At 38.0% G+C, this 24,905-nt stretch overlaps 6 protein-coding genes across 9 annotated transcripts; 1 reads left to right on the top strand and 5 right to left on the bottom strand.

The window, feature by feature from the left end:
* Nucleotides 1-434: 434 nt before the first annotated feature.
* On the bottom strand, nucleotides 435-10,256 carry LOC108126096 (sodium- and chloride-dependent glycine transporter 1). 3 transcript variants are annotated; one of them, XM_043211522.2, is made up of 11 exons: nucleotides 10,023-10,256; nucleotides 7,585-8,215; nucleotides 6,936-7,067; nucleotides 6,702-6,877; nucleotides 6,603-6,643; nucleotides 6,419-6,539; nucleotides 6,018-6,357; nucleotides 5,805-5,962; nucleotides 5,616-5,744; nucleotides 5,314-5,520; nucleotides 4,624-5,252 (listed from the first exon to the last, which is right to left on the bottom strand). In XM_043211522.2, the coding sequence occupies exons 2-11, from the start codon at nucleotides 7,961-7,963 to the stop codon at nucleotides 4,992-4,994; spliced, it is 1,944 nt and encodes a 647-aa protein (XP_043067457.1). In that variant the 5' UTR covers nucleotides 7,964-8,215; nucleotides 10,023-10,256; the 3' UTR covers nucleotides 4,624-4,991. The 3 variants fall into 3 exon arrangements, with proteins under 3 accessions (XP_070133600.1, XP_043067457.1, XP_017098029.2); XM_017242540.3 differs by having other exon boundaries at nucleotides 7,585-8,207; XM_070277499.1 differs by lacking the exons at nucleotides 4,624-5,252; nucleotides 10,023-10,256 and adding an exon at nucleotides 435-606 and having other exon boundaries at nucleotides 7,585-8,483.
* Nucleotides 991-3,650, bottom strand: LOC108125846 (sodium- and chloride-dependent glycine transporter 1-like). 2 transcript variants are annotated; one of them, XM_070277655.1, is made up of 9 exons: nucleotides 3,322-3,650; nucleotides 2,984-3,115; nucleotides 2,761-2,924; nucleotides 2,593-2,690; nucleotides 2,053-2,534; nucleotides 1,841-1,995; nucleotides 1,655-1,783; nucleotides 1,393-1,599; nucleotides 991-1,323 (listed from the first exon to the last, which is right to left on the bottom strand). In XM_070277655.1, exons 1-9 carry the CDS (start codon nucleotides 3,482-3,484, stop codon nucleotides 1,042-1,044), a joined length of 1,812 nt encoding a protein of 603 aa, XP_070133756.1. In that variant the 5' UTR covers nucleotides 3,485-3,650; the 3' UTR covers nucleotides 991-1,041. The 2 variants fall into 2 exon arrangements, with proteins under 2 accessions (XP_070133756.1, XP_070133757.1); XM_070277656.1 differs by having other exon boundaries at nucleotides 1,841-1,989.
* A 1,870-nt stretch (nucleotides 10,257-12,126) lies between the features above and the next one.
* Nucleotides 12,127-13,144, bottom strand: Acp1 (Adult cuticle protein 1). Its single transcript, XM_017242194.2, has 2 exons — nucleotides 13,095-13,144; nucleotides 12,127-12,851 (listed from the first exon to the last, which is right to left on the bottom strand). The coding sequence occupies exons 1-2, from the start codon at nucleotides 13,098-13,100 to the stop codon at nucleotides 12,453-12,455; spliced, it is 405 nt and encodes a 134-aa protein (XP_017097683.1). The 5' UTR covers nucleotides 13,101-13,144; the 3' UTR covers nucleotides 12,127-12,452.
* Nucleotides 13,145-15,466: 2,322 nt separating this feature from the next.
* Nucleotides 15,467-16,687, bottom strand: LOC108125854 (adult cuticle protein 1). The gene is made up of 2 exons (XM_017242196.3): nucleotides 16,614-16,687; nucleotides 15,467-16,435 (listed from the first exon to the last, which is right to left on the bottom strand). Exons 1-2 carry the CDS (start codon nucleotides 16,617-16,619, stop codon nucleotides 16,001-16,003), a joined length of 441 nt encoding a protein of 146 aa, XP_017097685.1. The 5' UTR covers nucleotides 16,620-16,687; the 3' UTR covers nucleotides 15,467-16,000.
* Nucleotides 16,688-19,246: 2,559 nt separating this feature from the next.
* On the top strand, nucleotides 19,247-19,902 carry ATPsynGL (ATP synthase, subunit G-like). Its single transcript, XM_017242227.3, has 2 exons — nucleotides 19,247-19,415; nucleotides 19,472-19,902. The coding sequence occupies exons 1-2, from the start codon at nucleotides 19,376-19,378 to the stop codon at nucleotides 19,753-19,755; spliced, it is 324 nt and encodes a 107-aa protein (XP_017097716.2). The 5' UTR covers nucleotides 19,247-19,375; the 3' UTR covers nucleotides 19,756-19,902.
* A 3,954-nt stretch (nucleotides 19,903-23,856) lies between these two features.
* On the bottom strand, nucleotides 23,857-24,865 carry LOC108125856 (adult cuticle protein 1). Its single transcript, XM_017242198.3, has 2 exons — nucleotides 24,812-24,865; nucleotides 23,857-24,528 (listed from the first exon to the last, which is right to left on the bottom strand). The coding sequence occupies exons 1-2, from the start codon at nucleotides 24,863-24,865 to the stop codon at nucleotides 24,121-24,123; spliced, it is 462 nt and encodes a 153-aa protein (XP_017097687.1). The 3' UTR covers nucleotides 23,857-24,120.
* Between the last annotated feature and the right edge of the window lie 40 nt (nucleotides 24,866-24,905).

The raw sequence follows: 24,905 nt of genomic DNA, 5'->3' as shown, positions 1-24,905 counted from the left end.
AACTAATTGATATTGTTTTTTTCTATTATATGTTATTTTAATTTATATTCTAGTGCAGATAACCTGAAGAACTGGGCTTCATAAAACAAAATACATATAATTTGACAAAATATTTCATGGTTTTTGAGTTTCAAAGGTCTTTTTTAGGGATTTATTCCAACAAAAATAATCGAAATTGTTAAAAAAAAAATTTATTTTTGTCTAAATGTTCTATAATATTTTATCCCACATAAAACTAAACATTGATTAAAACGAAAAACAACCTAAAAGATTAACATCTAATTCCCACACCTAAAAGTATGCTGAGAATATTTTTCAAAATGGCCCTTACATTACCGTAATATAATACCGTAGTAATATTCCGTAATCGTTTCCGAATTGTTTATAAATAAAATTAAGTTTATTTTTGTACATCTTTTAATAGTTAAGTTTTAATCATTTTTTAAGTTTTAATTATAGTCGTGTGGCGCTAAACACTGTTGGATTCTTTGGCGCCAACTGCCATTCGTTTGGGTCACCTTGTAAACCATATAAGACCAGTCCCTGACTAATCCAAATCAGGAGATGATGTATTTCATGTAAATCAATAAAGAAACATACTTGTATCTAAAAGAAAATAAATAAATCAGTTAGAACAACTTTCTTTTAAATTGTAAAAATTTCTCACCAAACATAAACTCAGAATAAATTGTGTAGCGAATCGAATAAAAAACGAGGGTATAAATATTGTGACATTTGAGACCGACTGCGATGAACGTTATGCTCATATCAATAGACTGCTGCTGAACATACACTAAGGTAAAGTATATTAATTTTGGAAACAGTTGAACACAGTTGATTAATTTTGGAAACAGAATATTGAAAACAGTTGATCTCACACTTGAAAATACAAATGTGCGATGTTAAAAAACTTAAATTTTCAATTTATGAAATTTTATACAAATAAGTAAATTGTAGAGTGCAGAATGGACTGTCAATGTAAAAATTCACTTTTTTTACAACATATAAAAATTTATTTTTTAATAACAAATTAAATAACAATTAGTTAACTGCTTCGGTAAACTCAAAAAGTTGATGGGTCATCTCGGTGCTGCCCACACTCAACTCGTACTGTTGGCGATGCTCCATTTCCACAGGATACCAGTCGGTGGGGCGACAGGCGCGTCTGAAACGCTCGCTAAAAGTGCCAGTGTTCTGGTATAGGTAGTAAAATCCATAGCATGGTATGGCCAAAAGGGGAACCAATACTATCATGAAGGTAACTGCCGAAACCAATGTGGATGTATAGGAATGCTCCCTTAAAGCTATACTGGTTCCATATATCTATAAATTGATCCAATAGTTAATATGAAAGGGTTTGTTTTTGAAAAAAGGTATCCAATATTAATATACCAAGGAAATAAGCAAAATAAACGGAGAAATAAAGCGCAATATGAACACCTTCCAGTTGGCAAAAGGTTGACCCAACATGAATTTAATATCCCTTTGGAACCGCACTCGTCCATAAATCCACAAAATCACCAAAAGCAGAAGTAAGTGGAGCACGTTATGTAAGACAATTGCATCCATGGTTAAAGTGTCAAAGTAAATAATTCCATGCTAAGATAAGATCAATTAATAAGTTTCTATAATCATAAATAATTTTGTATATTACATTTGTGCAGAAGAAAAAGGAACAAACGGCAAGACCTCCAATGAAGCCAAAAGTAAGCTCTTGTCTTTTGAGCCTCAAAGACTCAAATTCGTCAAACAAAGTCTGGAGGATGGTAAAGATTTGCGTTGTCTAGAAAAAAAAATTAATTAAAAATACCTAACTTTCATATAAAATAAAATAACAAACCATCACTATCAAAGAAGCCATTAAATACATCATGTAGTAAATAATGGTCCAAAGATTGGCCCAATGCATTTCAACCATGGCGCTGGCACTGGACAAGAATAACAACCAATAGCTGGGAAAGTAGGTTTTATATGACTCTCCTAATACCTCTGCATCTAAAATCCATTAAATTCACGATATTTATAGACGAGTCATTTTCATAGAATCCTTACCAGTATGAAGCTTTTTTATAATACGAGAAATTATGCCAAACAGGATATAGATGAGCACTTGACCAAAGGCGGCGATCCAACTATAGGACATGATGTTCGTCTTGAATCGATTGAAACTGGATAATGCTATCACACTACCCCAGCCGGCTCCAAAGGCTTGTAATACCATTATGAAAGTGGAACTGAAACCCATAAATAGTTCCCCCACAGGATTCTTTGGTGCCACATAGGTGAGTAGTCCTGTTAGAGCTCCGGGCAAGAATATAAGCCTCACGAAACAAACGACAGCAAGTCCCAGGGTTCCTGTCACCATGAAACGGATGAATCTTCCAAACTTTGCTACTTCCGAGAACTTGTAAAATATAAGGGCAATCAGGACCCAAACGACAACAAAATATATCACAATATGATATGAAAGTTCATATTCCTGTTCCAAATCGTTATAAACTAAGGAAGATTCATTCATACTTTTATAGTGGTCTCTAAATAACAAATTAATTTATATTTTATAATAATCTATAAGGAATATTATTTGCTTACTGAAAGAATAGAACTGACGGAATATAATGCAATCTATAGTAGTACGTCACATTGTTAACTTCATAAGACTTAGTTTTGGCCAATGAGATGTTACAAACCTAAATAGAAAAGTATTATACATAAGCCAATTACTCTTATAGATTTTAGCTAATAAAGTTAAGTCCTTACTGTTGCTTCCTTCTCCGATTCGTTATACCAAGACTTCAGACCTTCGCAACTCCAGGGCAAGGTTGGTCGAAGTGAGTTCACCATGTAAAGAATTGGAACAGCCGCAAAAATGCCATAGTATATAACCACACCCGTACTCAGGCAACAGCTCACATAGCCCATGCCTGAAATTAAAGAATTTAGTATACATTTAGTATATTGTAATAAGGTAAAATCGACTTACCTTTAAAAAAAGGGGACAGGCGAAACGCTGAGATATAGCTACTACTTGAGAACTGTCCCATAAACGAATGGATGACTAAAATTGGCACTAGATAGATAACCATATACAGGTAATAGGGTAATATTCCAATAACTAAAGGTAAATAAAATAACTTTTATTATTAACAGGTAAAATTATATAGTCAATATGTACTGATTAAAAATTCATACAAATTCCATATAATTTCTAGGTCGTATGTCAGACTTTGCTGCGATGCAACGCCCCTATAAACATTAGACTAACCCTGAAATCCATTATCTGTCCAAAACAGACTCTAGTCAATGTTCTCTGTTACTTACTGCCTATGTCGAAGTAACCCAAGTCAGTTGCCACAAATATATCCAATTTGAAGGCCAATCCGAAACAGGCAAATAAGTAATCGGAGGGCTTTTCCCAAGTTCCTCGATGCAGATCGGGTATGAAGGGCTTTTGCCCAGTACCATACGATGTCTCATACACCATTTTCTTTGATTTTATTAAGTGTTTGGTTTGTTTGGGTAAACAAGACCCGATTAGCGTCTCAGCTGGATATTATATAGGGTTTGTATGCACGCCGCGATCCGTAAGCGTTTTTATTTTAAATTGACGGACTAATTGGAAGAGCCGATGCCAGCATACTGAATCTGAAACCGACTGCAAACGGACGTTTACCTCATCTCACTAGATAGATGGCAACTGTGCATACTCTTAAGTAGGGGTTTGAGTAGGGTTAGTATCAGTTTGGACAAGCAGTTGATCTTAAAGTTTGAACTCTGAAGAAAATAAAAACATTATTGTACATTATTGGTACATTATTGGTATAGAAGCATTAATTTAAAAATATTTTCCCAATTTTTGTTAGATATTTTAGTATAAGGGTATTAAGAGTATAGAGTATAAGTAAGGTATTAAAAATTTAAGCCCATTGTGTATAAATGCATTTTATTTGGCACTATCTGAGCTGTTATATTTGTGTCTAATATGTGTGTCAGCAGCATCATACATTTTCAAGTTCATTTCGATGCAATTATTGTTTGCGGAAAAATGAGGGGAGGAAAATTCATTATAATAAAAATAAAAATATTTACGCTGTTGCTATTGACTATTCCGTGATAAGAGTAAAATTTTCTCATATAACTGCGAGATGATAAATATTTTTTTGATAAGGTGGCACTTAAATTAACTCAGGTTAAGATTATAAGAAACAATCACAGCTTAATGGCTTTTAAAACTAATTGATATTGTTTTTTCTATTACATGTTATTTTAATTTATATTCTAGTGCAGATAACCCGAAGAACTGGGGTTTCATAAAACAAACAATATGTATATGTATATAATTTTACAGCAAATATTCCATAGTTTTTGAGTTTCAAAGGTCTTTTTTAGGAATTTATTCCAACAAAAATAATCGAAATTGTTAAAAAAATTTCTTTTTGTCTAAATGTTCTTTAATATTTTATCCCACATAAAACTAGATATAATAATTTATTAAAATGAAAACCAACCTAAAAGATTTACCTCTAATTCCCACACCTAAAAGTATGCTGAGAATATTTTTAAAAATGGCCCTTACATTACCGTAATATAATACCGTAGTAATATTCCGTAATCGTTTCCGTATTGTTTATAAATAAAATTAAGTTTATTTTTGTACATCTTTTAATAGTAAAGTTTTATTAATTTGTAACAATATTTTTTGGCCGAAAGCTTGTTAAACTTTTAAGTAGGCAACTACTAAATATCACCAGTTTACTGTTTTCTATAGCTAGGCATTTGGAAAATATCAGTACAACTTTATTCAAAAATCAACAATCTCCAATTGCACTTGATCTTTATACATATACTAGTGTGCGTGTTTTTGTGTGTGTGTGTGTCTGTATGAGTGTATAATAAAAGTGAGTTCAGTTCAGTTCAGCTTTTACCATTAAGTGCTGAGTTTTTTTATGATTTTTGTTTTTATTCTTAGAGTATTCGAAATTTGTTAGGCACTATGTGGTATTGGCATTGGTATCGATCACTAGCATTTCGGAAATGCCCATGATTTCCTCGTAGAAACGTCGATTATCCGCATCCACCGGATGCCAGTCGTGTGGCGCTAAACACTGTTGGATTCTTTGGCGCCAACTGCCGTTTGTTTGGGTCACCTTATAAACCATATAGGAAAGGGCCATCGTTAAGACCAATCCCTGACTAATCCAAATCAGGAGATGATGTATTTCATGTAAATCAATAAAGAAACATACTTGTATCTAAAATAAAACAAACAAATCAGTTAAAACAACTTTCTTTTAAATTGTAAAAATTTCTCACCAAACATAAACTGAGAAAAAATGGTGTAGCGATTCGAATAAAAAATATTTTGACACTTGAGATCGTTTTTCCCAGCATAAACTGCAGATCGCATTGAAAACGTACTCGTCCATAAACCCAGGTAACCATTAGAGCCAATATTCCCGAAATAATAATATGGGTGAACATGGCCAAGTTTGGAAGTATCGTAAATTGACTAAATCCAAGCTGAAATTGAGTTATATTAAATTTTATAATAAAATAATTATATTTTAGATTTTATAATAAATCCTACATTAATAATATATGGTCAGTATACATACCTGTGTGCAAAAAAACACTGATGACCCTGCAAGTACAAGGACCAGTAAACAAACAATATGTGTTTTCTTCGCTCTCAAGAACTCGAACTCATCAAAAAGTGCCGTCAATATTGACATCATTTGGATTAACTTTAAATAAAAAAGAAAAAATGTTTCTAAAATTTAAACTATACTCTAAAAAAGACTCACCAAGGCACAAAACTCTGATAAAAATATCATGCTAAAGAAAAGAAAAGCCCATAGATTCGGTGTCGTTGTAAAGCGACCGAGTAAATAGGAAAAGCAGAGATATAGAAATTGCAAGGAATGATTCTCATTCACTTGATAAGGCAGCATGCCGACGTGATCTGAAAAAAGATGTTTTTGCTGTTATGATATCAAATAAAGTTAACAAAAACTTACCCTCAAAATGATCGTGGGCCACATTGCAACAGAGCAGAGCCAGGAAACCTACCGCAGCATGCGTAATGCAGACCCAAAAGCTCATCCTCTCGGCATCGCTGCGGAAACTATTGTAGCTCGCCAAGGTGATGACGCTCCCCCATCCGGGACCCAGGGCCACTCCCGACATCAGAAAGGCAGTACGTGTTACGCCAAAAAGACTCTGGAAGCTATCCAGTGAGGGTTTCAGGTTATCATGCATCGTGTCGAAGTTGACTCCTTCGTGAATCACAAGGTATAAGAATATGGCCAAAAAGAAGCTAAACATTATGACACAAGCGCAACGCAAAAATTTTCCAATCTGCCATCAAAAGATAAACACAATAATTTAAGTATTTGATTTAGTTTTTAATCATACTTACAAAAGTAACAGACTTGAGTATTAAACCCAAAGCTAATACCCAAATGGCCAGAACAGCTACGAGCATTGAAAGCGATATCGTCATAGAGGTAGATCCTGTTGCAGTTGAGGCAATAACTGATCTATAGAAGATTATAGAAAAATGTTTAGTTAAATTATATAATTTAAACGTATTATTTGCTTACCTAAAAAACTCAACTGTGGAATGGGGATCGACATAGTCCTCCTGAATTCAATAAATAATTGCTTCTCAATATCCACGAGTAAATATATGAAAAACTTACGTTAATATCGTAATTGTCGTGCGTTGAACAATCTGGAGTATTCCATGTATTATTGCAACTCATCCAGGGCATCACAGTATGGAGGGAATTCACGGCAAAGATGAGGGGCACCCCGGCTCCAATACTGTAATAAGTTAGGGTACCCAGGTTAAGGAACAAAATAGAATACCCGATGCCTAAAAATGATTAATAAATTAATATTTATTTGAAAACTAAGCTTGAATAATTTACAACCTTTGAATATTGGCGCAACGCGAAATGCTGAAATGGATCCGGAAGATGAGAATTGCCCCAGAAATGCTTGGATCAGAAACAAGGGCAACGAATAAAATATCATTCCCAACAGATAGGCTGCTATGAACAAAACTAAAGAAAAAAATAAACATTTGTAATTAAACATTAGTCATAACATTGCATTCTTTTTAAAAACTTCTTAGATTACAAATATGAGTAATATAATTACTTTTTTATCTTATATAAAGACACAGTAATTAGTTGAAAGTTATCTTAAATATTTAGTTAATATAAGATCAATTCCCCTATATGCTTGCCATTTATGTCATTAACTAATAACCAACAATTGCTTGCGATTAAATCTCATAGTAACCTGTAATCGCCTCCCAACTAATGATAGTTTTATTAACAGATCTTAGATTCAGGGATATTTAATTTAGTTTTTGCGGTCAACCGATGACAGTTCTAGCTTATCGCTTTTAAAATGCGAACATTGTTTGTAAAAAATTGCATTAAAAAGCCTTTGGTTGATAACCTTTGTCTTTTTAATTGAATTAAATTGATAAGTAATGACAATGGAATCGGAAGTGCTCAAATTAAAAATTATATTAGATTCAAGTTTGTTGTTGTTTATGTTTAGTGTACTTACTCCAGCCACCCTGTAGTAATCCAAAGGTGGGGTATTCGGAGAACATGAGGGGATTAAAGGCATGTGTACAGCTGGCGAAGTAAAAGTCCGCCGCCTTAGACCATCGACCCCGGGCTTGGTCATGTCGATAGGGACGCTCCAGGGTATCATAGCCACTGGCGGACCTCACGGCCATGCTGTGCACTTGCCGGTTGCGAATCCGGCGTGCGGCAAAGGCCAGGGCACCACCCTCTCCGTTAATGCCCTCACCGGCCTCCTCCTGGTCCAGGGCAACGATTCCGGGATAATTTCCTGTCAGTCCTGGTGTTCCATGTTCACTGTCGTCACAATCCCCCACCAGAAGGCAATTGTTGAACTGCTCACCGCAGATGCCTTTCATGATGGGCTCATCCAGGGGCCACCGGGTTCAAGATTTAAACTTTATTCTCAGCTTTGATTGTTTTAACAATTATTTTTTAAAAATAGACACACTGAACTTCAAGTTCATGCCGTTTTTCGCAGCTAATAGTTCTCTGTTCTTTCTTCACTGGATTCTGCTCGTTTTGGCACTCTGACCCAGTTCTCAGTCGCTTTTTTCTGGGTCACTTGTGAAGTATGTGGAAATCCCGGGCACAGATAATCTTCTAAAAGACTTAATAATAATAAGCTGCTCTTATAGCTGCGGGCCTAATTGAAATCGAGAGACGCGCGTCACGATGCGACACTTCACCCCGGACACTGAACATTAAATCCAAATTAAAACCGATTCGAGCTCCAAGTCCCCGGCAAACAATCGCCTCCGATGCCTGCTCAGTGGCAAATGATGGGCCATAGCGATTGCCGCACTCACCCGATGAGAAGTGATATAGAATTATAACCAACAATAACAACAAAGACCCCCAACAAATCACGAATTTAATTAAATATATACAGACGTCTTTTACGTATATAATTTGTTTTTTTTTTTTCTTTCTTTTGTATGCATGCGTATGTGAGAGCGATTGCAATGATTATGGGAGAAAGACAGTGGGGCAAGATGGGGAGAAAATTAATTATAATAAATATCTAAGCATTTTTATTGTGTCATAGGAACTTTTCTATGCAAAGTTTTTGTGTATTTTTTCTAATATCTTACAAAACCGCATAAAAAATTGGAAAAATGACTAATTGTTTTCAATTAATGTTAAAAAAATAATATATTTTGTTTTACAAAGATATTTTGAATTATTAATTCAAGTATTTATATTTTCATATTCGTTTTCGTGTTCTTAATATTATCTGTTCATGAAATACATTTATAAGCTCACCAAAAAACAATCTAACCCACTGTTCTATAGATTATGCTTAGCCATTCTGCTATAGATTTCTACGTATCTGCAAATAGCCCAGTATCTATTATCAGTATCTTGAAACAAAGAAAAATTCCAAGTGAACGGGAAAGCAAAACAAATGGAAATTCATTTTCAGACACAAAGCAATCGAACAAAATCGAATCCACTCGCATCGGAATATATTGTTTTTGTTTCAAAAGAGAGAATGAAAATAAAAACAAAAGCCCGGACGAAACGCACGGGGGCAATGGACAGCTGATGCTGCAGTTCCCCTTCTTCTCTGCCCTCGCTCGCACTGCTTTGCGGTGCTCGGACCTCGGGGCGTATACTTGACATTGCTCATACGCAGCGTTAGCCCAAAAGAGAGCCAATCAGACAGGGATTCTCTCTTTGCCGAAAGCATTTCAACAAGTAAATGCGATAAAAAAAGGGGGTGTGAGACAAGGGTGACATTGTAAACGAGAGCGCGAAAATCAGCTGTTTTTTGTTTTGAACCGTCAGCATTGTGTAATGAGCAACTTTATTGGGTTCAGCCTTCGGTTTTTCGACATTTCAGCTTTTCTATTTGGTTTACGCGTTTTTCGGCCTCATGCCGATGACGTCGCCGGGGTGTGTGGTGTGGCTCCGTTTATGAGTAAATTAGCGACTGCACCGAATGCGATGAACGTGTCCAATTAGCCGAATCGAAATGTTTACAAACAAACATTCAAGTGTGCGCAATAAATTTGCAAGCCACAAAAAAATTGCTTTGAAATGGCCAAGAAGAAAGCACACACCAAATATGAAGTATACGCTCAGAGAAACGGGGTATAAGTTTTAAAAGAATGTTTAATTTTATTTAAAAATTATTCAATTTTAATGATTTTCATGTTTTATAGTAATTATTTTAATAAATAATATTTAAACATTTTTTTAAATAAAAAAGACTTTGAAAATAATTTTCAGTGGCTGCTTAAATACATATTATTTGTTTGCCAGCCAGAGACGCAAATGGTTGGCGTCTCAAGTGTTGACCAAATCCGTGGGCAGTTCCTACACACGCCTGCCAGCTCCACCCTTTACTTCTTATAACAAACAAAAAAATGCACATATACAACGTATAGATAATCACACTGGCGCCGTTCATACTCAATGCATTTGCTTATCATCCGTTGGCAATCACTGGCATCTAAAACATGCCTGCACCTGCGGACAATGCACTTTTCTATCTAGCTCCGGCGACACTTTTCGCAAAATCACGCACAAAACTCCTGCAAAATTTGCACTACGCGAGTGCCTAACAACAGTCCGAATTTCGATCCGAATCCGAATCGGAGGTGTATATAGTGTGTGCGGCGACGGCGACGCTCTTTGTCGGTCGTCTGCCAGCCAACGACTGAAAAGTGAAGAGTGAAAACTCAGCCAGATAGTCGCCGAATGTCAGACCAATGCGAAATGTTGTTTTTGCCATTGCCGACGACTCTTATCGCAGCTTTAAGCCGTTTTTTGCTGCTCTTCGGGAGAAATGGGAAAGGCCCAGAGAGAAAGAGAGTTGGCAAAAGGAATGGTTTCTTTATAAATGCTCTACTGGTGAAGTGAGTCAGAAATTCAGATGGAAACTAGACTCAAGGGATCTATATTTACAAAGATACTTAAGCATTTCTCAAAAGTATTAAAGGATGTTTTATTTAATGAAGCACAATAAAATCTTTATATTTATAAATTATTGCAAAAAAAATTTCTTTATTATTTCATTATTTTGAAAACATATGTATTCTAATAAAAAATAAGTTTGCATTAATTTAAAATCATACTTATACATAAAACACTATACATAAATCCTAACATAAGAAAACCATAAATTTATTTACTTTTTTTTATTGGGTTTTAATATATTTTTGTTTAAATTAAACATGACTTTTAATAATATTTATAGTTAATACTTTTAATAGGCAACTACTTTGTACAGCGAATTTATTTTTACACACAAGTGCTTTGTAAATTCGTCTTGACCCGGTGACTTTTGTATGATTTACTCTTTGTTAGAAAATTACCGGCTATTGCCAAAACGAAGCCCAGTAGGAAATTTCTTGCCATTTTCGAGCTGGGCTCCAGGTAAGGCGAAACGGAGACTGTCGACACGATTGACGCTTGACTCTTGGCCGGCGGCGTACAATAAATCATGGCAGTCAGTTCAATACAGTCGATGGCAAGATGATGCACTGAAAAAATAATAGCTAAAATATATACTCAAAAAATAAAAAATTATAAACTATTCTACAGGATATAAGAACCTAAACCTTTTAGGGATCTAAATTTTATCTTAAAATATTTAAGATAATAATCTTAGTTTTTAGACATATTTTTTGTCGGTGCCCTTTGGGGCGGTCTGTTGTTATTGATACACTGACGCACATTCAACAGCCAAATGCGGCAACAAAGGCGCAACATGAAAACATGAAAAACAAGCGCTAAACTTTGTAATCCGCAGTTGGAACCTGAAGTGGGAAAAATCAAAATCAATGCGGGCCGGGGGGAATCTGAAATAAAATCACGCAATTGTAGCAGGAAAAATAGAAACCTCAGCTACAAAACAAGTGTGTGAAGGAGTGGCTTGATTTGATTTGTGGTCTGCATTTTGCATTCAAATAAAAAAAGGAAAAATAAGAAAACGCAGCTTGAGACTTTGCGCATGCGCATGAACTTGACATTTTAGCTTTCAATTCAATTAACGACACTTTGGATTATTATTATGGAAAGTGGCAGCCGTAACCGTAACAGCGTTGGAAGTGACAATTTCAGTCAATGAATCAATCAAATGTATCCATTCGTATATAGAGAGGCGTGTGGGGATAATAGTTTTAAAAGCCAACGGACTGTGTATACAAATTGGTATTGGGGAATGTTCAACTCAGTAGCGGGTTTCTTGAGCCATCGGCAGTAAGCATTGAACTTGTTTTAGTGGAACCAATTATTCAATAAATTGATCTATTAGTAGCAGAGACAAGTTTGATTTGATCAGAGTCCAACATATGTGCATGTATTACAAGAAAATTATCAATTTTTATATAACTTGTTTCATATTAAATGTTAGAATGCAATACGTTTCCTCTTCAACTATTTACATATATAGTAAGAAATTTTGTATTTATGCTTCACACCCCAAAGGAAACGAAACTTTATAGCTTTAATTACATTTTCTTTATTTTGCAACAACTTTAAACATTTCTCAACAGAATGCTTTTACACTCCATTTATAAAGGAAAGTTTTCAGTGTATTTTTCACAGGAATGCTTGGAAAATGTATGCTAGATAAATAGTTAAGCGAGAGATAGAGACAGACACTAAGGTGACTGTGGCAGAGTGCTAGGATTCGAAAGGGAATTTGGATGGATCTGTTTTTTGGATGTTCCTGTTCAGGTGCTAGGTGCGAGTACCCTGTCTATATATATCAAAATATATGTACAAGTATTTACAAAACAAATTGAAGGGAGGGTTCCCCCTTCAAATGGCAGTTTCCAAGGCAGAGGCGTGGGTCCAATCGGCAAAGGGTTTCAATTTCTTTCGAAATTAATCCATTTACAGGGTTCCGGGAGCGGGGGCAGCGTTGATGGAAGCCACCGACTGGATGTGTCCGGCCAGAGGAGCGGTGTGCACGGCGCCACGGGTCTGGGCGGTGTAGACTCCCTCATGGGCAACCGGAGCCACGGCGAGAGCTGGGGCAGCGGCCACAACAGCAGGGGCAGCGGCATGAACGGCCACGGCGGCCGGGGCATGGATAGCTGCTGGGGGCCAGGCACCGACGGTCACGGCGGCGGGCCAGTGGGCGGCCGGAACACCCCAAGGAGAGGCCACCACAGCGGGTCCAGAGACGGCGGTGTAGGAGAGTCCATGACCAGCCACCTGGGACAGCAGAGGGATCACCGACGACTGCACGCCCATGGCGAGGGCCAGAGTGAAGACAACGGCGATGGCGAACTGAAATATTAGGGAATATACTTTATAAATTATACTCACAAAAATTATAATAAAATTTAAGAAAACTTTTGGTTCTTTTTCGGATTTTTCACTTGGACCCTTGGGGTTAAAGCTTTTTTGTTAATACATTTTTATAGGGATATCCAAAACTTGTAAAAGGACTTCTTTTAAACTTTTTCTTATTCTTATCCACTTGCCAAAGGATCACACAAGTAATCCTTTAATGTTTTTGTGAGGACTCACTTTCATGTTGCTGATTGTTTGGGTTGGTGCTCTTGGTGAACTCTTGTTCTGAACTGATTTGTTAGCCGCACTGTCGGCCAGTTATATACCCCACATGCTGACCACATCACTCGCAGAACAAAATAATAAAAAAAAAACAAAAAGCCCAGACATGTTGGAGGGTTCATGAAAGTGAGAGTTCACACACCATGACACGGTGGACACTATTGACACTGCTCCGCATGCATATGATCAGCGTTAATGACATGCCTCGGCTCTGATTCAGGTCGGATCGGAGCGGATCGGATCGGGTTGGATTGATCTATCGGCAGTAGTATCTCACGGCTATGACGCCAAATGCCTTGACTGCGAAACAATTCTCAAGTACAGCAGTCGGTTTAAGGAACTAGTTCTAGTTGAATAGTTTTAATAGCCTATTAATAAATACTGATTAATAAAATGGTTTAAAAATAATATATGATTTCTATAGGCAATATTTTTTTATATAGCCATTTCAGGAAATTTTCATTAAATAAAAAATCAGTTATACTTATTGAAAATAAAATAAAAAAAGGTGTTATTAAGTCATTAGACTACAGAGCATTGAAGTCTTTTTGTATTTTAGACAAAAGAATTTATTTTTATTAGAAAATCTTTATAAAATTTAAGTAGGAAATGTACGGAAAATAAAATAGGTAGTTAAAATGACAATCTCCCTGAACTAACTCTCTAAAAAAATTATCTTAACACTTGAGAACTTGCACCGCCCCTTGAAAAAATGCATTATCGGTGAGTGTGGTTTCCATCGCTGTAACCATGTAACCCACCATGTGGGTCCAACTATCTGAGTGAGTGGCCCAACCCACTTTTAAGCTGCAGTTCCGGTAAGTTGATTTTCACTCCATCACACTGCCACTTTAATTACTTAATTGTTGTTTGTGCCCGATTAGCATTTCAGTATGATTTATAACACGAATCCAATTATGGAGCGATCGGTATCCTGTATAAGGCCGTCTAATAACTGATTTATGTGTCTTAAGGGTTAATGCCATGCATTGAACCGCCTACTAAATTGTGGTCTAATAATATATATTTATTGGCAAATGATTATACAACAAATTTCTTTTTTATTGACGTTGAGAACATGATGCTAAGTAAAAAAAAATAACATATATTGAGATGTGTAAGAATATATTCCATTTTATATCCCTGCTACCAACTCATTTCCTTAATGATTTTTCCCCAACAATTACCTAATGGTTTTCAGCAATTGACAGAAATTGCACAACGTTCACCTGGCTGAAATGGATCGGAAGTGTGGGTGTCATTTGGCCTGGAGCGGCCCACATAAATCTATGGCAAAACCATTAGGTGCAGCAATTAAGCCAACTTTAGTGCAAATGCAGCCCAGCAAAGACAATTCAATTATGCCGAAAAAAGCCGGGACCAAAAAAATATGTTAAGCAACTGGTTTTCAATGGAATGTGTGGGCGCTTAATACAAAAATCTACATCTGACCAAAAAAAAGAGAGAATATTTAATGGAATAAGTTCAAGTTGAATTCTTGCGATGCGATGATAATCTGTAATTAGCGGCTACTATAATTTACTCAATATGGCAATTATTTAGTTGTACCTGAAGCACAGGTGCTGACTGTGTGACTGGCACTGTGAATGCTGGGCTAGTCTCAGTGACCAAAACTTGGTCTTTGTGCGATCTGTAATTAGCGCTAAGCGTTTGCATAATTAAGCATACGCCCTGTGCTCCCAATACGTGCCACGATCAAACACCCAGACGTTATGAGTGCGCTCCAATTAACTCGATCTAATGACCATTGGCCCCCAACTTGACTACCGTTCAGCAGTGCTTTAATATGGCCAAACAAATTAGGACTGCCACTAGACTATACTATAATAATAAAGACATACTTAAAATAAGCACCTTAAATCGAAAGACAAAGACAATTCTGGTCAGATATGGAATCAATTGTACAATTTGTCGGCACTTCAAGGTCGAACAGGTGCAACAATGGCCCAAGGTTATAATTATCTAATATAGGTTTTTATGATTTAGTTTGGATTTAATTAGATTCCGATCTAGGTGCGATTAAGTGCTTTGTCTTGAAAAGAACTCGGATTTCTGGAAGTTTCATTATGATCTATAGACTGTTAAGCTTTATGAAGTTTCAAGGATTAAGAGGCGAGTATGTGAAGTATGTGAATTATATTAAAGTATAATAAAGTATGTGAAGTGACTTAAGAATTTCCTGAATTCTTAGAATTAAAAAAAAAAGAAAATATTTTTGATAAAACAAGTCCGTTTTATATTTCAATGCAAGACTTTTGCTTGCAATATATTAAAAGCCCCCCAAAATTTGAAAAAAATACCAAATATTATTCGTATAAAAAACGCTGATTGAGTTTATTTATAACGCTTTCGTCAATCTTTACATTGTTGCAGATTACTAAAGTACAATGGGGTATATACAGGTTGACAGGACATATCGCCCGGAACTAGGGATATGCCAGAAAGTGATAGATACAGAAAGGTGTAGTCATAGTGATAGGATAGGAGAGAGAGATATACAGTTTGGATAGAAGATGGGAAGCATTTGAAGAATAGTTCTCAAAAAATAAAATTAACATGCTGTCGTTTGTTGGTTTGTTGTAGTTGTTGTAATTGCTGTTGGACTTATATTGCTGAGTGCGTTGAATCGAATATATATTAATAAGTATATATCCAGATCCAAGATCAGGATCGTGTTCGTATCAGGGGGACTAAGAGCGGTGTGCTTAACAATAAGTGTACAGAGAGATGGGGATTAATCCGGTTGGAGTCGTGGCTAAGTCGCTGAAGCAGTTGGAGATCAGTGGTTATCCTGCCGTCCAGCCGCTCCATTTGGCATCTGTGGGTGGTTGTCGTCCAACTTACAGGGTTCCGGGAGCAGGGGCCACGTTCACGGAAGTGGCAGAGTTGATGTGTCCGGCGAGGGGAGCGGTGTGGATGGCACCACGGGTCTTGGCCACATAGACACCCTCGTGTCCGAGGAGCTTGCCAGCCAGAGGAGCAGCAGCAGCCAGTCCGGGACCCTGAGCCAGGGCAATTCCGGGAATGGAAGCACCGTGCCATCCGGGAGCGGTCAGACCCCAGGGAGCAGCGCTAGCGTGGACGGCGACGGCGGCAGGTGCGTTCCAGGCGCCATTCCAGGCACCGTTCCAGGCTCCGTTCCAGGCACCACCCCACAGACCGGGTCCATGGGCCACGGAGTTCACATAGGAGACACCGGGGGCAATCTGGGCCACATTCCACGAAGCCTGAGCTCCGACCAGGGCGCACACGAACATGACTACGGCAGCGGCGAACTGGAAAATTATGATTTTCATTAAAAATCTTGCTCAAGATAGGTTTTTGAATCTCTAATCTTTTGATCAGAATCCTTGATATTTTTTGTTTTAGAAACAGTTTTTGAAATTTTTAGAATAAATTCAAAAATGTCTTGTTGGTTGAGTCATCTCGCCTATATCCTTCGATTATCCTTACCTTCATGTTGGTTGTTTTGGGGTGGGTTTTGAAGTGAGGTTGAAGGAAGAGTGGTTGTTGAATACTCAGCGAACGAGTTGATTCTGATTTCGACTACCAAATTGTGGCAACTTATATACGAAAAGCTTGGCACGGACTTTGCTTGCTTTTCCAATTCAAAACCAAAAACGAAACCGAAACCTGCCCCCAAGTCGAGAAAATATATCACAAAAAAAAACATAGCAACAAAAAAATGGCTAAGAGAGGAGAATTGCATAGAAAGAGAGGGCTCTGCTGTAGAGACGCCGACGCCCAAGTCTTGAGCAGAATTGGAGTACTGTTAGATTCGCTCCGGGTTTTGGCCTTTCACTGACCAGCTGCTTGAAGATCTCTGCCTTGGGTGTCGCCTTGCCTCTTGCTCCTCCTGCACCCGGCTGCAGTCTGCCACCCACCCTACCCACCGCACCCCCAATCTCTTCCTTGCTGCCGGAAAAGGGGCGGCGGGCGTCAATGGTTGCGCAAATTACCACAGTAAAGCTACCTTAAGTGGGAACTAGGTACCACTACTTAAGTTCTTATAAATTCAAAAGAAAAATTGTAGCTTCTTTATAAGAGTTTTATTAGAGAGCTCAAGTTATACCCTAATTTTTTATAAAATTATAAAATTATTACTAGTTATACCCTAGTAATTTTATCAGGTTTTTAAAAACATAAAATATATTGAAAATGTACAAAAATGTAATATTGAAATATACAACTTCCAACATTTAACTCTAAATTTCATCTTTCCTTAATATCCTGATCATAACCATCTTCTGAACCATCATCTTCCCTTAATATCCTGATCATAACCATCTTCTGAATCTCTCTATTATACTTATCTGCATATTATTAAATAAATCTATTTCAGGCTCTATAAAAAGAAGGCTTATAAAATCCATTTTAGCCATGTACAACCGTTAAAACAAGAATTTAAAACCGAGGGTAAAACACAAATACATACAACTAATCCAACTGACACAATCGGCTCGCTCAATCAATCGGCCTGAAAATTGCCACAAACACCAAATTATATTGATAAAACACAAACACATTTAAAAAGTCATAAGCATGTGGCCCAAAGCATTCAATTTGCAATGCCACAAAGAGCCCAGTTGTTGCTGCATTAGCTTTCAGAATTCTTTGTTGCAATTATATTGTTTTTTATTTTTTGTTACTTGGGGCAAGGAATTTCAGCAAAATAAAGTCGCGTGCCTACACTGCAATGGTTTGCAGTCCAAGGCAGGTTAAGAACTTTACTTTTGCAATGTCTAAATTAATTTAATAATAAAGAAGTAATATAATAATTAAGTTATAAATGCCAAAAAGCCAGTCAGCTGTAAAAGCATTTAGGAAATCGATTAAAACATAGCTTAAGTATTAGTAAACACTTAGAAAAAAAAGGGGAATAGCACCTAAATATTATTATTTTTTCTTTCAAGAATTTGGGCACCAAACCCTCCATATTTTCAATCATTTCTCTTAATCTTTAAATTTAAGCAAAAAAATACATTATTGACGTCAGTAGTTCCGTGATGATGTTTAAATATTTTGAAATTCCTCAGTTTTTCGCAGTGTTTTAAATAAACAATTAGCCTTTGCAGTTTTTGCCTTGTTTTCGCTGCCCGTTGCTCCGTCAAATATAGGAAGGCAATGATCAGGGCAACGCCCAAGAATAAATATAATCAAAAGCTGTCAGCATTGGCAAACAATAAAAATGCAAAATAGCAATACGAATTGTTGGTCTACATTTCCATGTTTGGGGCTAAAATCCCTGACCAATTACAGATCAAAAAGCTAGCCACGTTTTTCAGACCTCAGGTCAGAGTGTCAAACTGGCCAAATGTGCTGGAATATTCGCGTGAGACTTTGAATCCATTTTGAAATGGACAGCTGTGGAAAAAGTATATATACGAACATTAATCACATCCAATATGATTATGCATAGGGCCGTAACGGGTCTTAATGGAATGTCATACTCGTCTAACTGGGGCAATTAGATCAACTATGTGACAAAACAATAAAAAACCAGAGCAATTTTCAGTTGAAGAACGAGCCCTTCACCTCGGACTTAGTATGATGGTGGTTCTATTAGAGCTTCATTAACAAACCCGACTGCCTAAAATATGCATTATGGCCAAGAAATCCACCCAGTTGATGGTGAAATACTGGCTGTATTATTGCATTATTTTTGAGATTTTTTATTACGATGACCAGACCGACAGGCACAAACAATGCAGGCCAATTTTTTAGGGCGTGTTTTGGCTTTTTTTTGCATTTTATATTCTATTTTGAGCCATTGTCTTGCCGCGGCAAGTGGGCGGGAATGCTCTGGTAATAACTATCTTGTCGGTTTTCAAATGATTGGTCAGTTTATCGCCACAAAAATCGAGTAATTGGTGCAGGTTATTTTCGACTAGTCGGCAATTATGCAAATTTTCCTAGCTCTGCATCTGGCACATAAAGTATAATGGTGTGGGCTTTTGCACATTAAAATATAATCGTTAATTAACTTCAAATTATTTAAAAATTTTATATTTCTAACAATACTACCTTTTTTTTATAGTGTTAAGTAACTTGAAATGATCAAAAATCGTCTAGTTTAAAGCAGCCCTTTTGGGAAACTTCAAAACACTGTCCCTTGACAATTCGGCTTTCGATAACTTTGTACTCCCGTACGCCAACAAAAATTTATAAAATCCTACGGAATTCTTCATTTCTGATTTACTTTCGGACTCTACAAGATGGCTGGATTAGTAGCAAAGGCCAAAGTACTGGTCAACCGTAAGTAGACCTCTATTAAAAATAGAATGCGTGAATAAAATGTGAAATTTTTTAAGAACTCGCTGTGGCTGCTAAACCGAAGTTTGAGGAATTCTTGAAGTATGCCAAAGTGGAGCTAACTCCACCGATGCCAGCAGATTTTCAGAAGCTGAAGAAAACTGCCGAGGCCACTGCCAAGGAGGCCAAAAATGCCAAAGGACAAGGCAAAAAGCTCGGCGGCCTCGGCCAGGTTAAGGTTAGAGATGCCTGGCTGAACATCCTGGTCACCGTCGAAGTGATCACCTGGTTCTACATGGGCGAGGTCATCGGACGCCGTCACTTTGTCGGCTACAAGGTCTAAAGACTGGTGTCGCGACTCTGTTTTCCTTATTTTTGCGTTTTTGTATGCAAATATTTGCATTCATATATTTTCTGTGACCAGGTGGTGCTGCAGCACCAACTATAACTCTATCAACTGAATAAAGCGGTACACAGTTCAGCATTACAACTCCCACTCCGGCCATTTATTTCAGCCCCGCCTTGGAATTCCGTAGAACCATTGGTTCGAAATGAGCAGCGCACTCGGCTCAGGGCAAACTGGCATTGATCTTGGCCAGAAACCTCGCGATTCCTCGAACGCAGGCGTCCAAGCGGCAAAGCGTTATGTTCCTAAACGGCTCGGACAGTGGACACCGCGGGCGGGTGGTCCGGTCAAGTGGGATAAATCGGATTGACACGGTGGCAGTTGCACAATTCATATAGCCAAACAATGGCAGCTACAGTTGTCTTTCCAAAAAAGATACAGTGAGCCTGGAGTTATTGGGTACTTCATGTTAAGAAGGGTATGGATTGAAGGCATTTTTTTTTCAATCATTTTCAAAATTGCAACACCAACATTGACTAATTTATAGAATCTTAATAGCCATTTTTCCATATGCTCCACTGTATTTCAAATTTAACGTTTGGCCCAATTTTAATGGCATTTTAATAACAAAAGCAACCTGCCTTTGTTGCAATATCACAGCCCGATTGCATCATGCTGAGGCCGCCGTGGCGCACCATAAAATCCAGCTCCTTATCACACTCGCCCCACAACCCCACAGACAACGCCCACTTTTGGCCAGATGAATGTTGATTCCGTATTAAAATCGCATAAAAAGAATGAAAACTAATTATGTGGACTGAAGGGAGGTAGTAGAAGCCAGGCTGGAAGAGAGGGAAAAACCTGGTGGAAATCAATGTTAGCCACGCTTGAATTCAATTTGGGGCGGCTGCCGATTGTTGCAAGTTGGAACTCATAGAAGGAGGGGTCTTGCCACGAGCTGGTGAGCTCTCGGCTCGGTTAACTGTGAATTTGGTTGCCAAAATTTGGTAACAAGCTGAGCATTTCCAGCCACCCACACCAGCAACACCTTTGGCTTGCAGCTCATTATTTAATTTGGTTTTAATACTCTACAAGGTAAATAAATTCCAAAAGGTAAGACTGATTTTAAAAGAAAGAAAAATTTATAAATTATATTTTATATAATTCTAGGTACTAGTTGTGGTAAATAATTTAAAGAAATAGCAAATAAGTCCACTTAATATTTCATTTTAATAAAAAAGTAATAATTAATAATAGATCCTTCGAAGTCAAATATATAAAAATAATATAGTAAAACAGTAACAATTCTTATCAGAGAGCATTCAAGTGCCTACCAACTAATCTTTTACCAATTTTTAAATTGTAATTCAAACTAAATGAATTTTTTAAGCCAACTTGCATAGGCAATCACACTTGGACTCTATTAAGGAATTTCGAGTGGGCGGCCTCCAAAAGGCTGTATGCCTTTATTTTTATTTTTGGCCAATTGGTTTGGCTATAGTTATGCCTTTGATGATGCAATTGGAATCGTAACGTAATCGATTGGTCAAGTGCTGCCCGCACTCTGATCAAGATCTGTTGGGGTAATTAATCCAATTACAATTAGCATGCTAAGCGGACTCTTAATGGTCATTAGGCGAGTCAATAATTAACCACTTTTGTGGCCATGCTTGTCACAACTAACAGTTTTTGTTGCTAATTCAACCGGGTTCTTGCCATAATATGGGCTGGTTAGTGTGTTTATGGCGTTAGCAAGTAGCGGCTTTGGAGTTGAACCCTCGAGCACGGAATGTCTGGATTGCCAAGTGGACTCCATTCCTTCCTCCATCTCCAATCTCCATCCCAGTAGTTCAGGTGCCTGCTGCCTGCCAGCGGAAAAAATCACAAAAATCTGAACGAGTGTGTGCAACAAGTTTGTTTGCCGCCGCCGTTCATGCAACACGAGAGTTACTTGTCGCTCACTCTCAACCGGCGAATATTTTGGCCACAGGTTGTTGGCCGTACTATATTTAGGCCACCAAGCCACCAGTTGTGGGTGCGGATAAGAAAGCCGCTCTGTTTGCCACATTACGAAATTCGACTTGTAATTCGTAGCGTATTTTTTGTCTTTTTTTGACTGGAAATCAATGGTCCCCACCTAGTTCTAGCTGAAGTTGTTTTGAAAAATGAATCACTCCGATCTGCTGAGCTTGTTCAATTCCTGATCTACTGACCTTATTCAACAACTCATCGACCACGCAAAACTATAGTAATTACATTCAATGGCACTTGAAAAAATAAAGACATAAAATATAAACCTACCTTATTGGGCTATAAAATTCAGAAAACTATTGCCAATATAACTTAAAAGAACAATTATCTAAATGTCCATAGATTTTAGTTATATATCTTTACTAAAGACATTGTAATAACACTTAAAAGTAATACTATATTTCCTGTAACAATATCATTTACCAACTAAAAACCAAACCACCTTAGCCTTGTCTTGTCTTCCAATTGCGTAGACCAAAACTAAAGCAAAGCAAATACAAGACTGGGCCAACTTGAACTGGATTCTGCGCATGCGTGACAGACCAGAAACAGAGCCAGCAGCAATGGTGCGTTTCAGGTGCGTTCAGGCCAGGTGCATTGAACCCGTTTGTAGCAGGAAGCCACAAAGTGCGTAAACTTGAACTTGCAATGCACCACTCCTACAAAAAAAGAAAAAATAGATGGTGGTGCGTCATGCGTTGTAGATTTGCGTAAACGCAGCCGCCGGTTGGCTTGAATCAAAACGAGTGGGTCTTAACGGCGTATAAAATAAAAAACAAAAAGTGAATGGCTATATGGCTTGCAGCTCTGGTACTTGGGCTCTGACCAGATTTATGGCCAATTGCTTTGGGGCTTGGCTGCCGACACGACACCAGTACAACGGCGGCAAAATGTTTAGCTGCTGTTTGTTTAGCTGCCACTTGCTGGCCCCCCAAGCAACGCCTGCCCCTGCTACGGCCCCTACCCTGCCCCTTCAACCCTCTCTCTGTTTTCCGGCGCCAATTGACACTTTTATTGAAAGCCACGGAATTTTTTAGCTTATCATGTTTTTCGGTCAAATCCATTTTCAGTCAACAGCTAGGCCCTAGCTGCTAGGGCATCAAGTCAGCAGTCAAGCAGGGTTAATTGTTTGTCTATTAAATAAGAACTTTATTTTACACTTTTTAGTTAGTTAATAGACTAAAGAATGACTAGGATGTTGCATTGTTTTATGCTATTTCTTTAACAAGCTAGCTTTTCTTCAAAAAAAATGTTTGCAATGAAAGTGAGTATGATTTTTATTGGGAATATTATTTATTGAGATTTTAATTACTGATAAAATAAAATTTCCAATAAAAAAATATCTTCTTATATGTCCTAAACAACATATAATTTAGAAATCATTATCAAGAAACATTTCTTTATATCCCTAATAAAAAACCTATTTTATTTAAAAGCCAAAAATCAAGTAAAAATTAACAATCAGGAACACTATAGTAACGGCTGTTAGCAACCCCAATGCCCCAAAGTGGGCGTTAAGGCGGATCTGAACTGCATTACTTTGCATGGGCATTACTTAACTCCATCGGGGCCATATCCAGTTTTTTGCAAACACACACATTTTTTTTTCTATTAATAATTGCAAGTGCGAGTGTGCGGCGATCAAGGCAAACCGCCCCTGCTCCAGTTCGCGACAGACTCTCGATTTCAGATCAGAGACCAGTTAGCCGGTTGGCTCAAAGGCTGTGTGCTGCCAAGTTACCGAGTTGGCAACAAAGTAGCCCAGCTGCCGCATTGCAGCCGTGTTTCTGGAAAAGCTTTTGTTTGTCAACGCCCCAACCTATGTATGGGCCGAAGTCTAAGCCGAGGCCCCGGAATTGATTAATTGTTGGCATCTGTAATCTAACATCGATCAAGATTGTTGTGAACCATTTAAGACGTTTAATATTTGCTGTGGGAGTTGGCCCAAAGGTGTGGTCTCCAAAAACAAAACAAGAACTCAGAGGGTCAGACGGTCTTTACGGGCTAAAACAAAAGCCTATTATTTCTAATATTTTTTTAAATTTCCCGAAGCAAAAATCACAATCCTTTTTTTGTTTTAACAACATTTTTTCTGTTTTATTTATAAAGAAACAAATTTCCAGGTGACAACAGTGGGTTGGATAAATATGTATACCAGAAAATAAAGCGGAAAGCATTAGAACTGGATAGGACTGACTTAGATTGCTGTAGAAATTTGATCCTCAACGAGGATCCCAGGAGTGAAAGAACAAAACCAAAAAAAGTAAGGAAAGATGCGAGTACAGTACAGGGGTCGTTCATGTTCATGGAAATATTCGGGAGTGGGTCGATTTACAAAGTTCCAGGTGCGGGTTCCAGGTTGACGGAGGCAGCGGACTGGATGTGTCCGGGCAGGGGAGCCACATGGACGGCACCACGGGTCTTGGCCACATAGCTGGCCTCCGGAGCAGCGACGGCAACCACGGCGGGGGCAGGGGCAGCCAGGACGACGGGAGCATGGGCGGCCACCACAGCGGGAGCAGGGGCGGCAACCACAGCCGGGCCGGACTGGATAAGCACGGGTCCCTGGGGAGCGATGGCAAGTGGCACGGCAGCGGGCACGGCGGAGGCCTGGATGGCCACGGAACCGGCAACGGCGGGGGCACCAATCACTACACCACCATGGGCGGCGGTCAGCAGGGGCACGACCGAGCAGTTGACTCCCCAGGCCAAAGCGAACAGGACTACGACAACGGCGAACTGTGGGGGCATTCAAAATAATAGATGATTAATTATTGGATAATTTTTATTATTAGAAATTGTCCAAGACGGGCTATTTTTGTCCAGAAAGCTGACTATTAAGTCAAGAATCTTTTGAGAGTTAATAGTAGAATCACGGAATCAATGCTTCTTAAGGCAAATGTTAGCTCTTTCCACAGGATCATTTCACTTAATCTTTTCGAGCTTAAGTTTTTGAGAACCAAAGGGCTTTTGAGAACCCTTAGAATATACACTTTATCCAATAGATCTTTTGCCTTCTCACCTTCATGTTGGCTTCTGTGATCTCAGCAACGATTGAAACGTAACTAACTGACATCTGCCATCGACCATAGTGCTTTTATAGCTCCGTTTCGATC

The sequence above is a fragment of the Drosophila bipectinata genome, chromosome 2L (genome assembly GCF_030179905.1).
Source record: "Drosophila bipectinata strain 14024-0381.07 chromosome 2L, DbipHiC1v2, whole genome shotgun sequence".
Lineage (NCBI taxonomy): Eukaryota > Metazoa > Arthropoda > Insecta > Diptera > Drosophilidae > Drosophila > Drosophila bipectinata.
The sequence above is the reverse complement of the archived record's forward strand: the minus strand, read 5'-3'. Positions and strand labels throughout refer to the sequence as shown.

Coding starts and splice junctions, on each gene's coding strand:
- LOC108126096 (XM_043211522.2), bottom strand. CDS start 7,963: ATGAAAGGCATCTGCGGTGAGCAGTTCAACAATTGCCTTCTGGTGGGG. Junction 6,358..6,418: donor TACTCAAGTCTGTTACTTTT/GTAAGTATGATT, acceptor TTTTGATGGCAG/ATTGGAAAATTTTTGCGTTG. Junction 5,253..5,313: donor TTTTTCTCAGTTTATGTTTG/GTGAGAAATTTT, acceptor GTTTTATTTTAG/ATACAAGTATGTTTCTTTAT.
- LOC108125856 (XM_017242198.3), bottom strand. CDS start 24,865: ATGTCAGTTAGTTACGTTTCAATCGTTGCTGAGATCACAGAAGCCAAC. Junction 24,529..24,811: donor TCACAGAAGCCAACATGAAG/GTGAGAAGGCAA, acceptor ATGCCCCCACAG/TTCGCCGTTGTCGTAGTCCT.
- LOC108125846 (XM_070277655.1), bottom strand. CDS start 3,484: ATGGTGTATGAGACATCGTATGGTACTGGGCAAAAGCCCTTCATACCC. Junction 2,535..2,592: donor CCGTCAGTTCTATTCTTTCA/GTAAGCAAATAA, acceptor TTTGTTATTTAG/AGACCACTATAAAAGTATGA. Junction 1,600..1,654: donor CCTTTTTCTTCTGCACAAAT/GTAATATACAAA, acceptor ATCTTATCTTAG/CATGGAATTATTTACTTTGA.
- ATPsynGL (XM_017242227.3), top strand. CDS start 19,376: ATGGCTGGATTAGTAGCAAAGGCCAAAGTACTGGTCAACC. Junction 19,416..19,471: donor GGCCAAAGTACTGGTCAACC/GTAAGTAGACCT, acceptor AAATTTTTTAAG/AACTCGCTGTGGCTGCTAAA.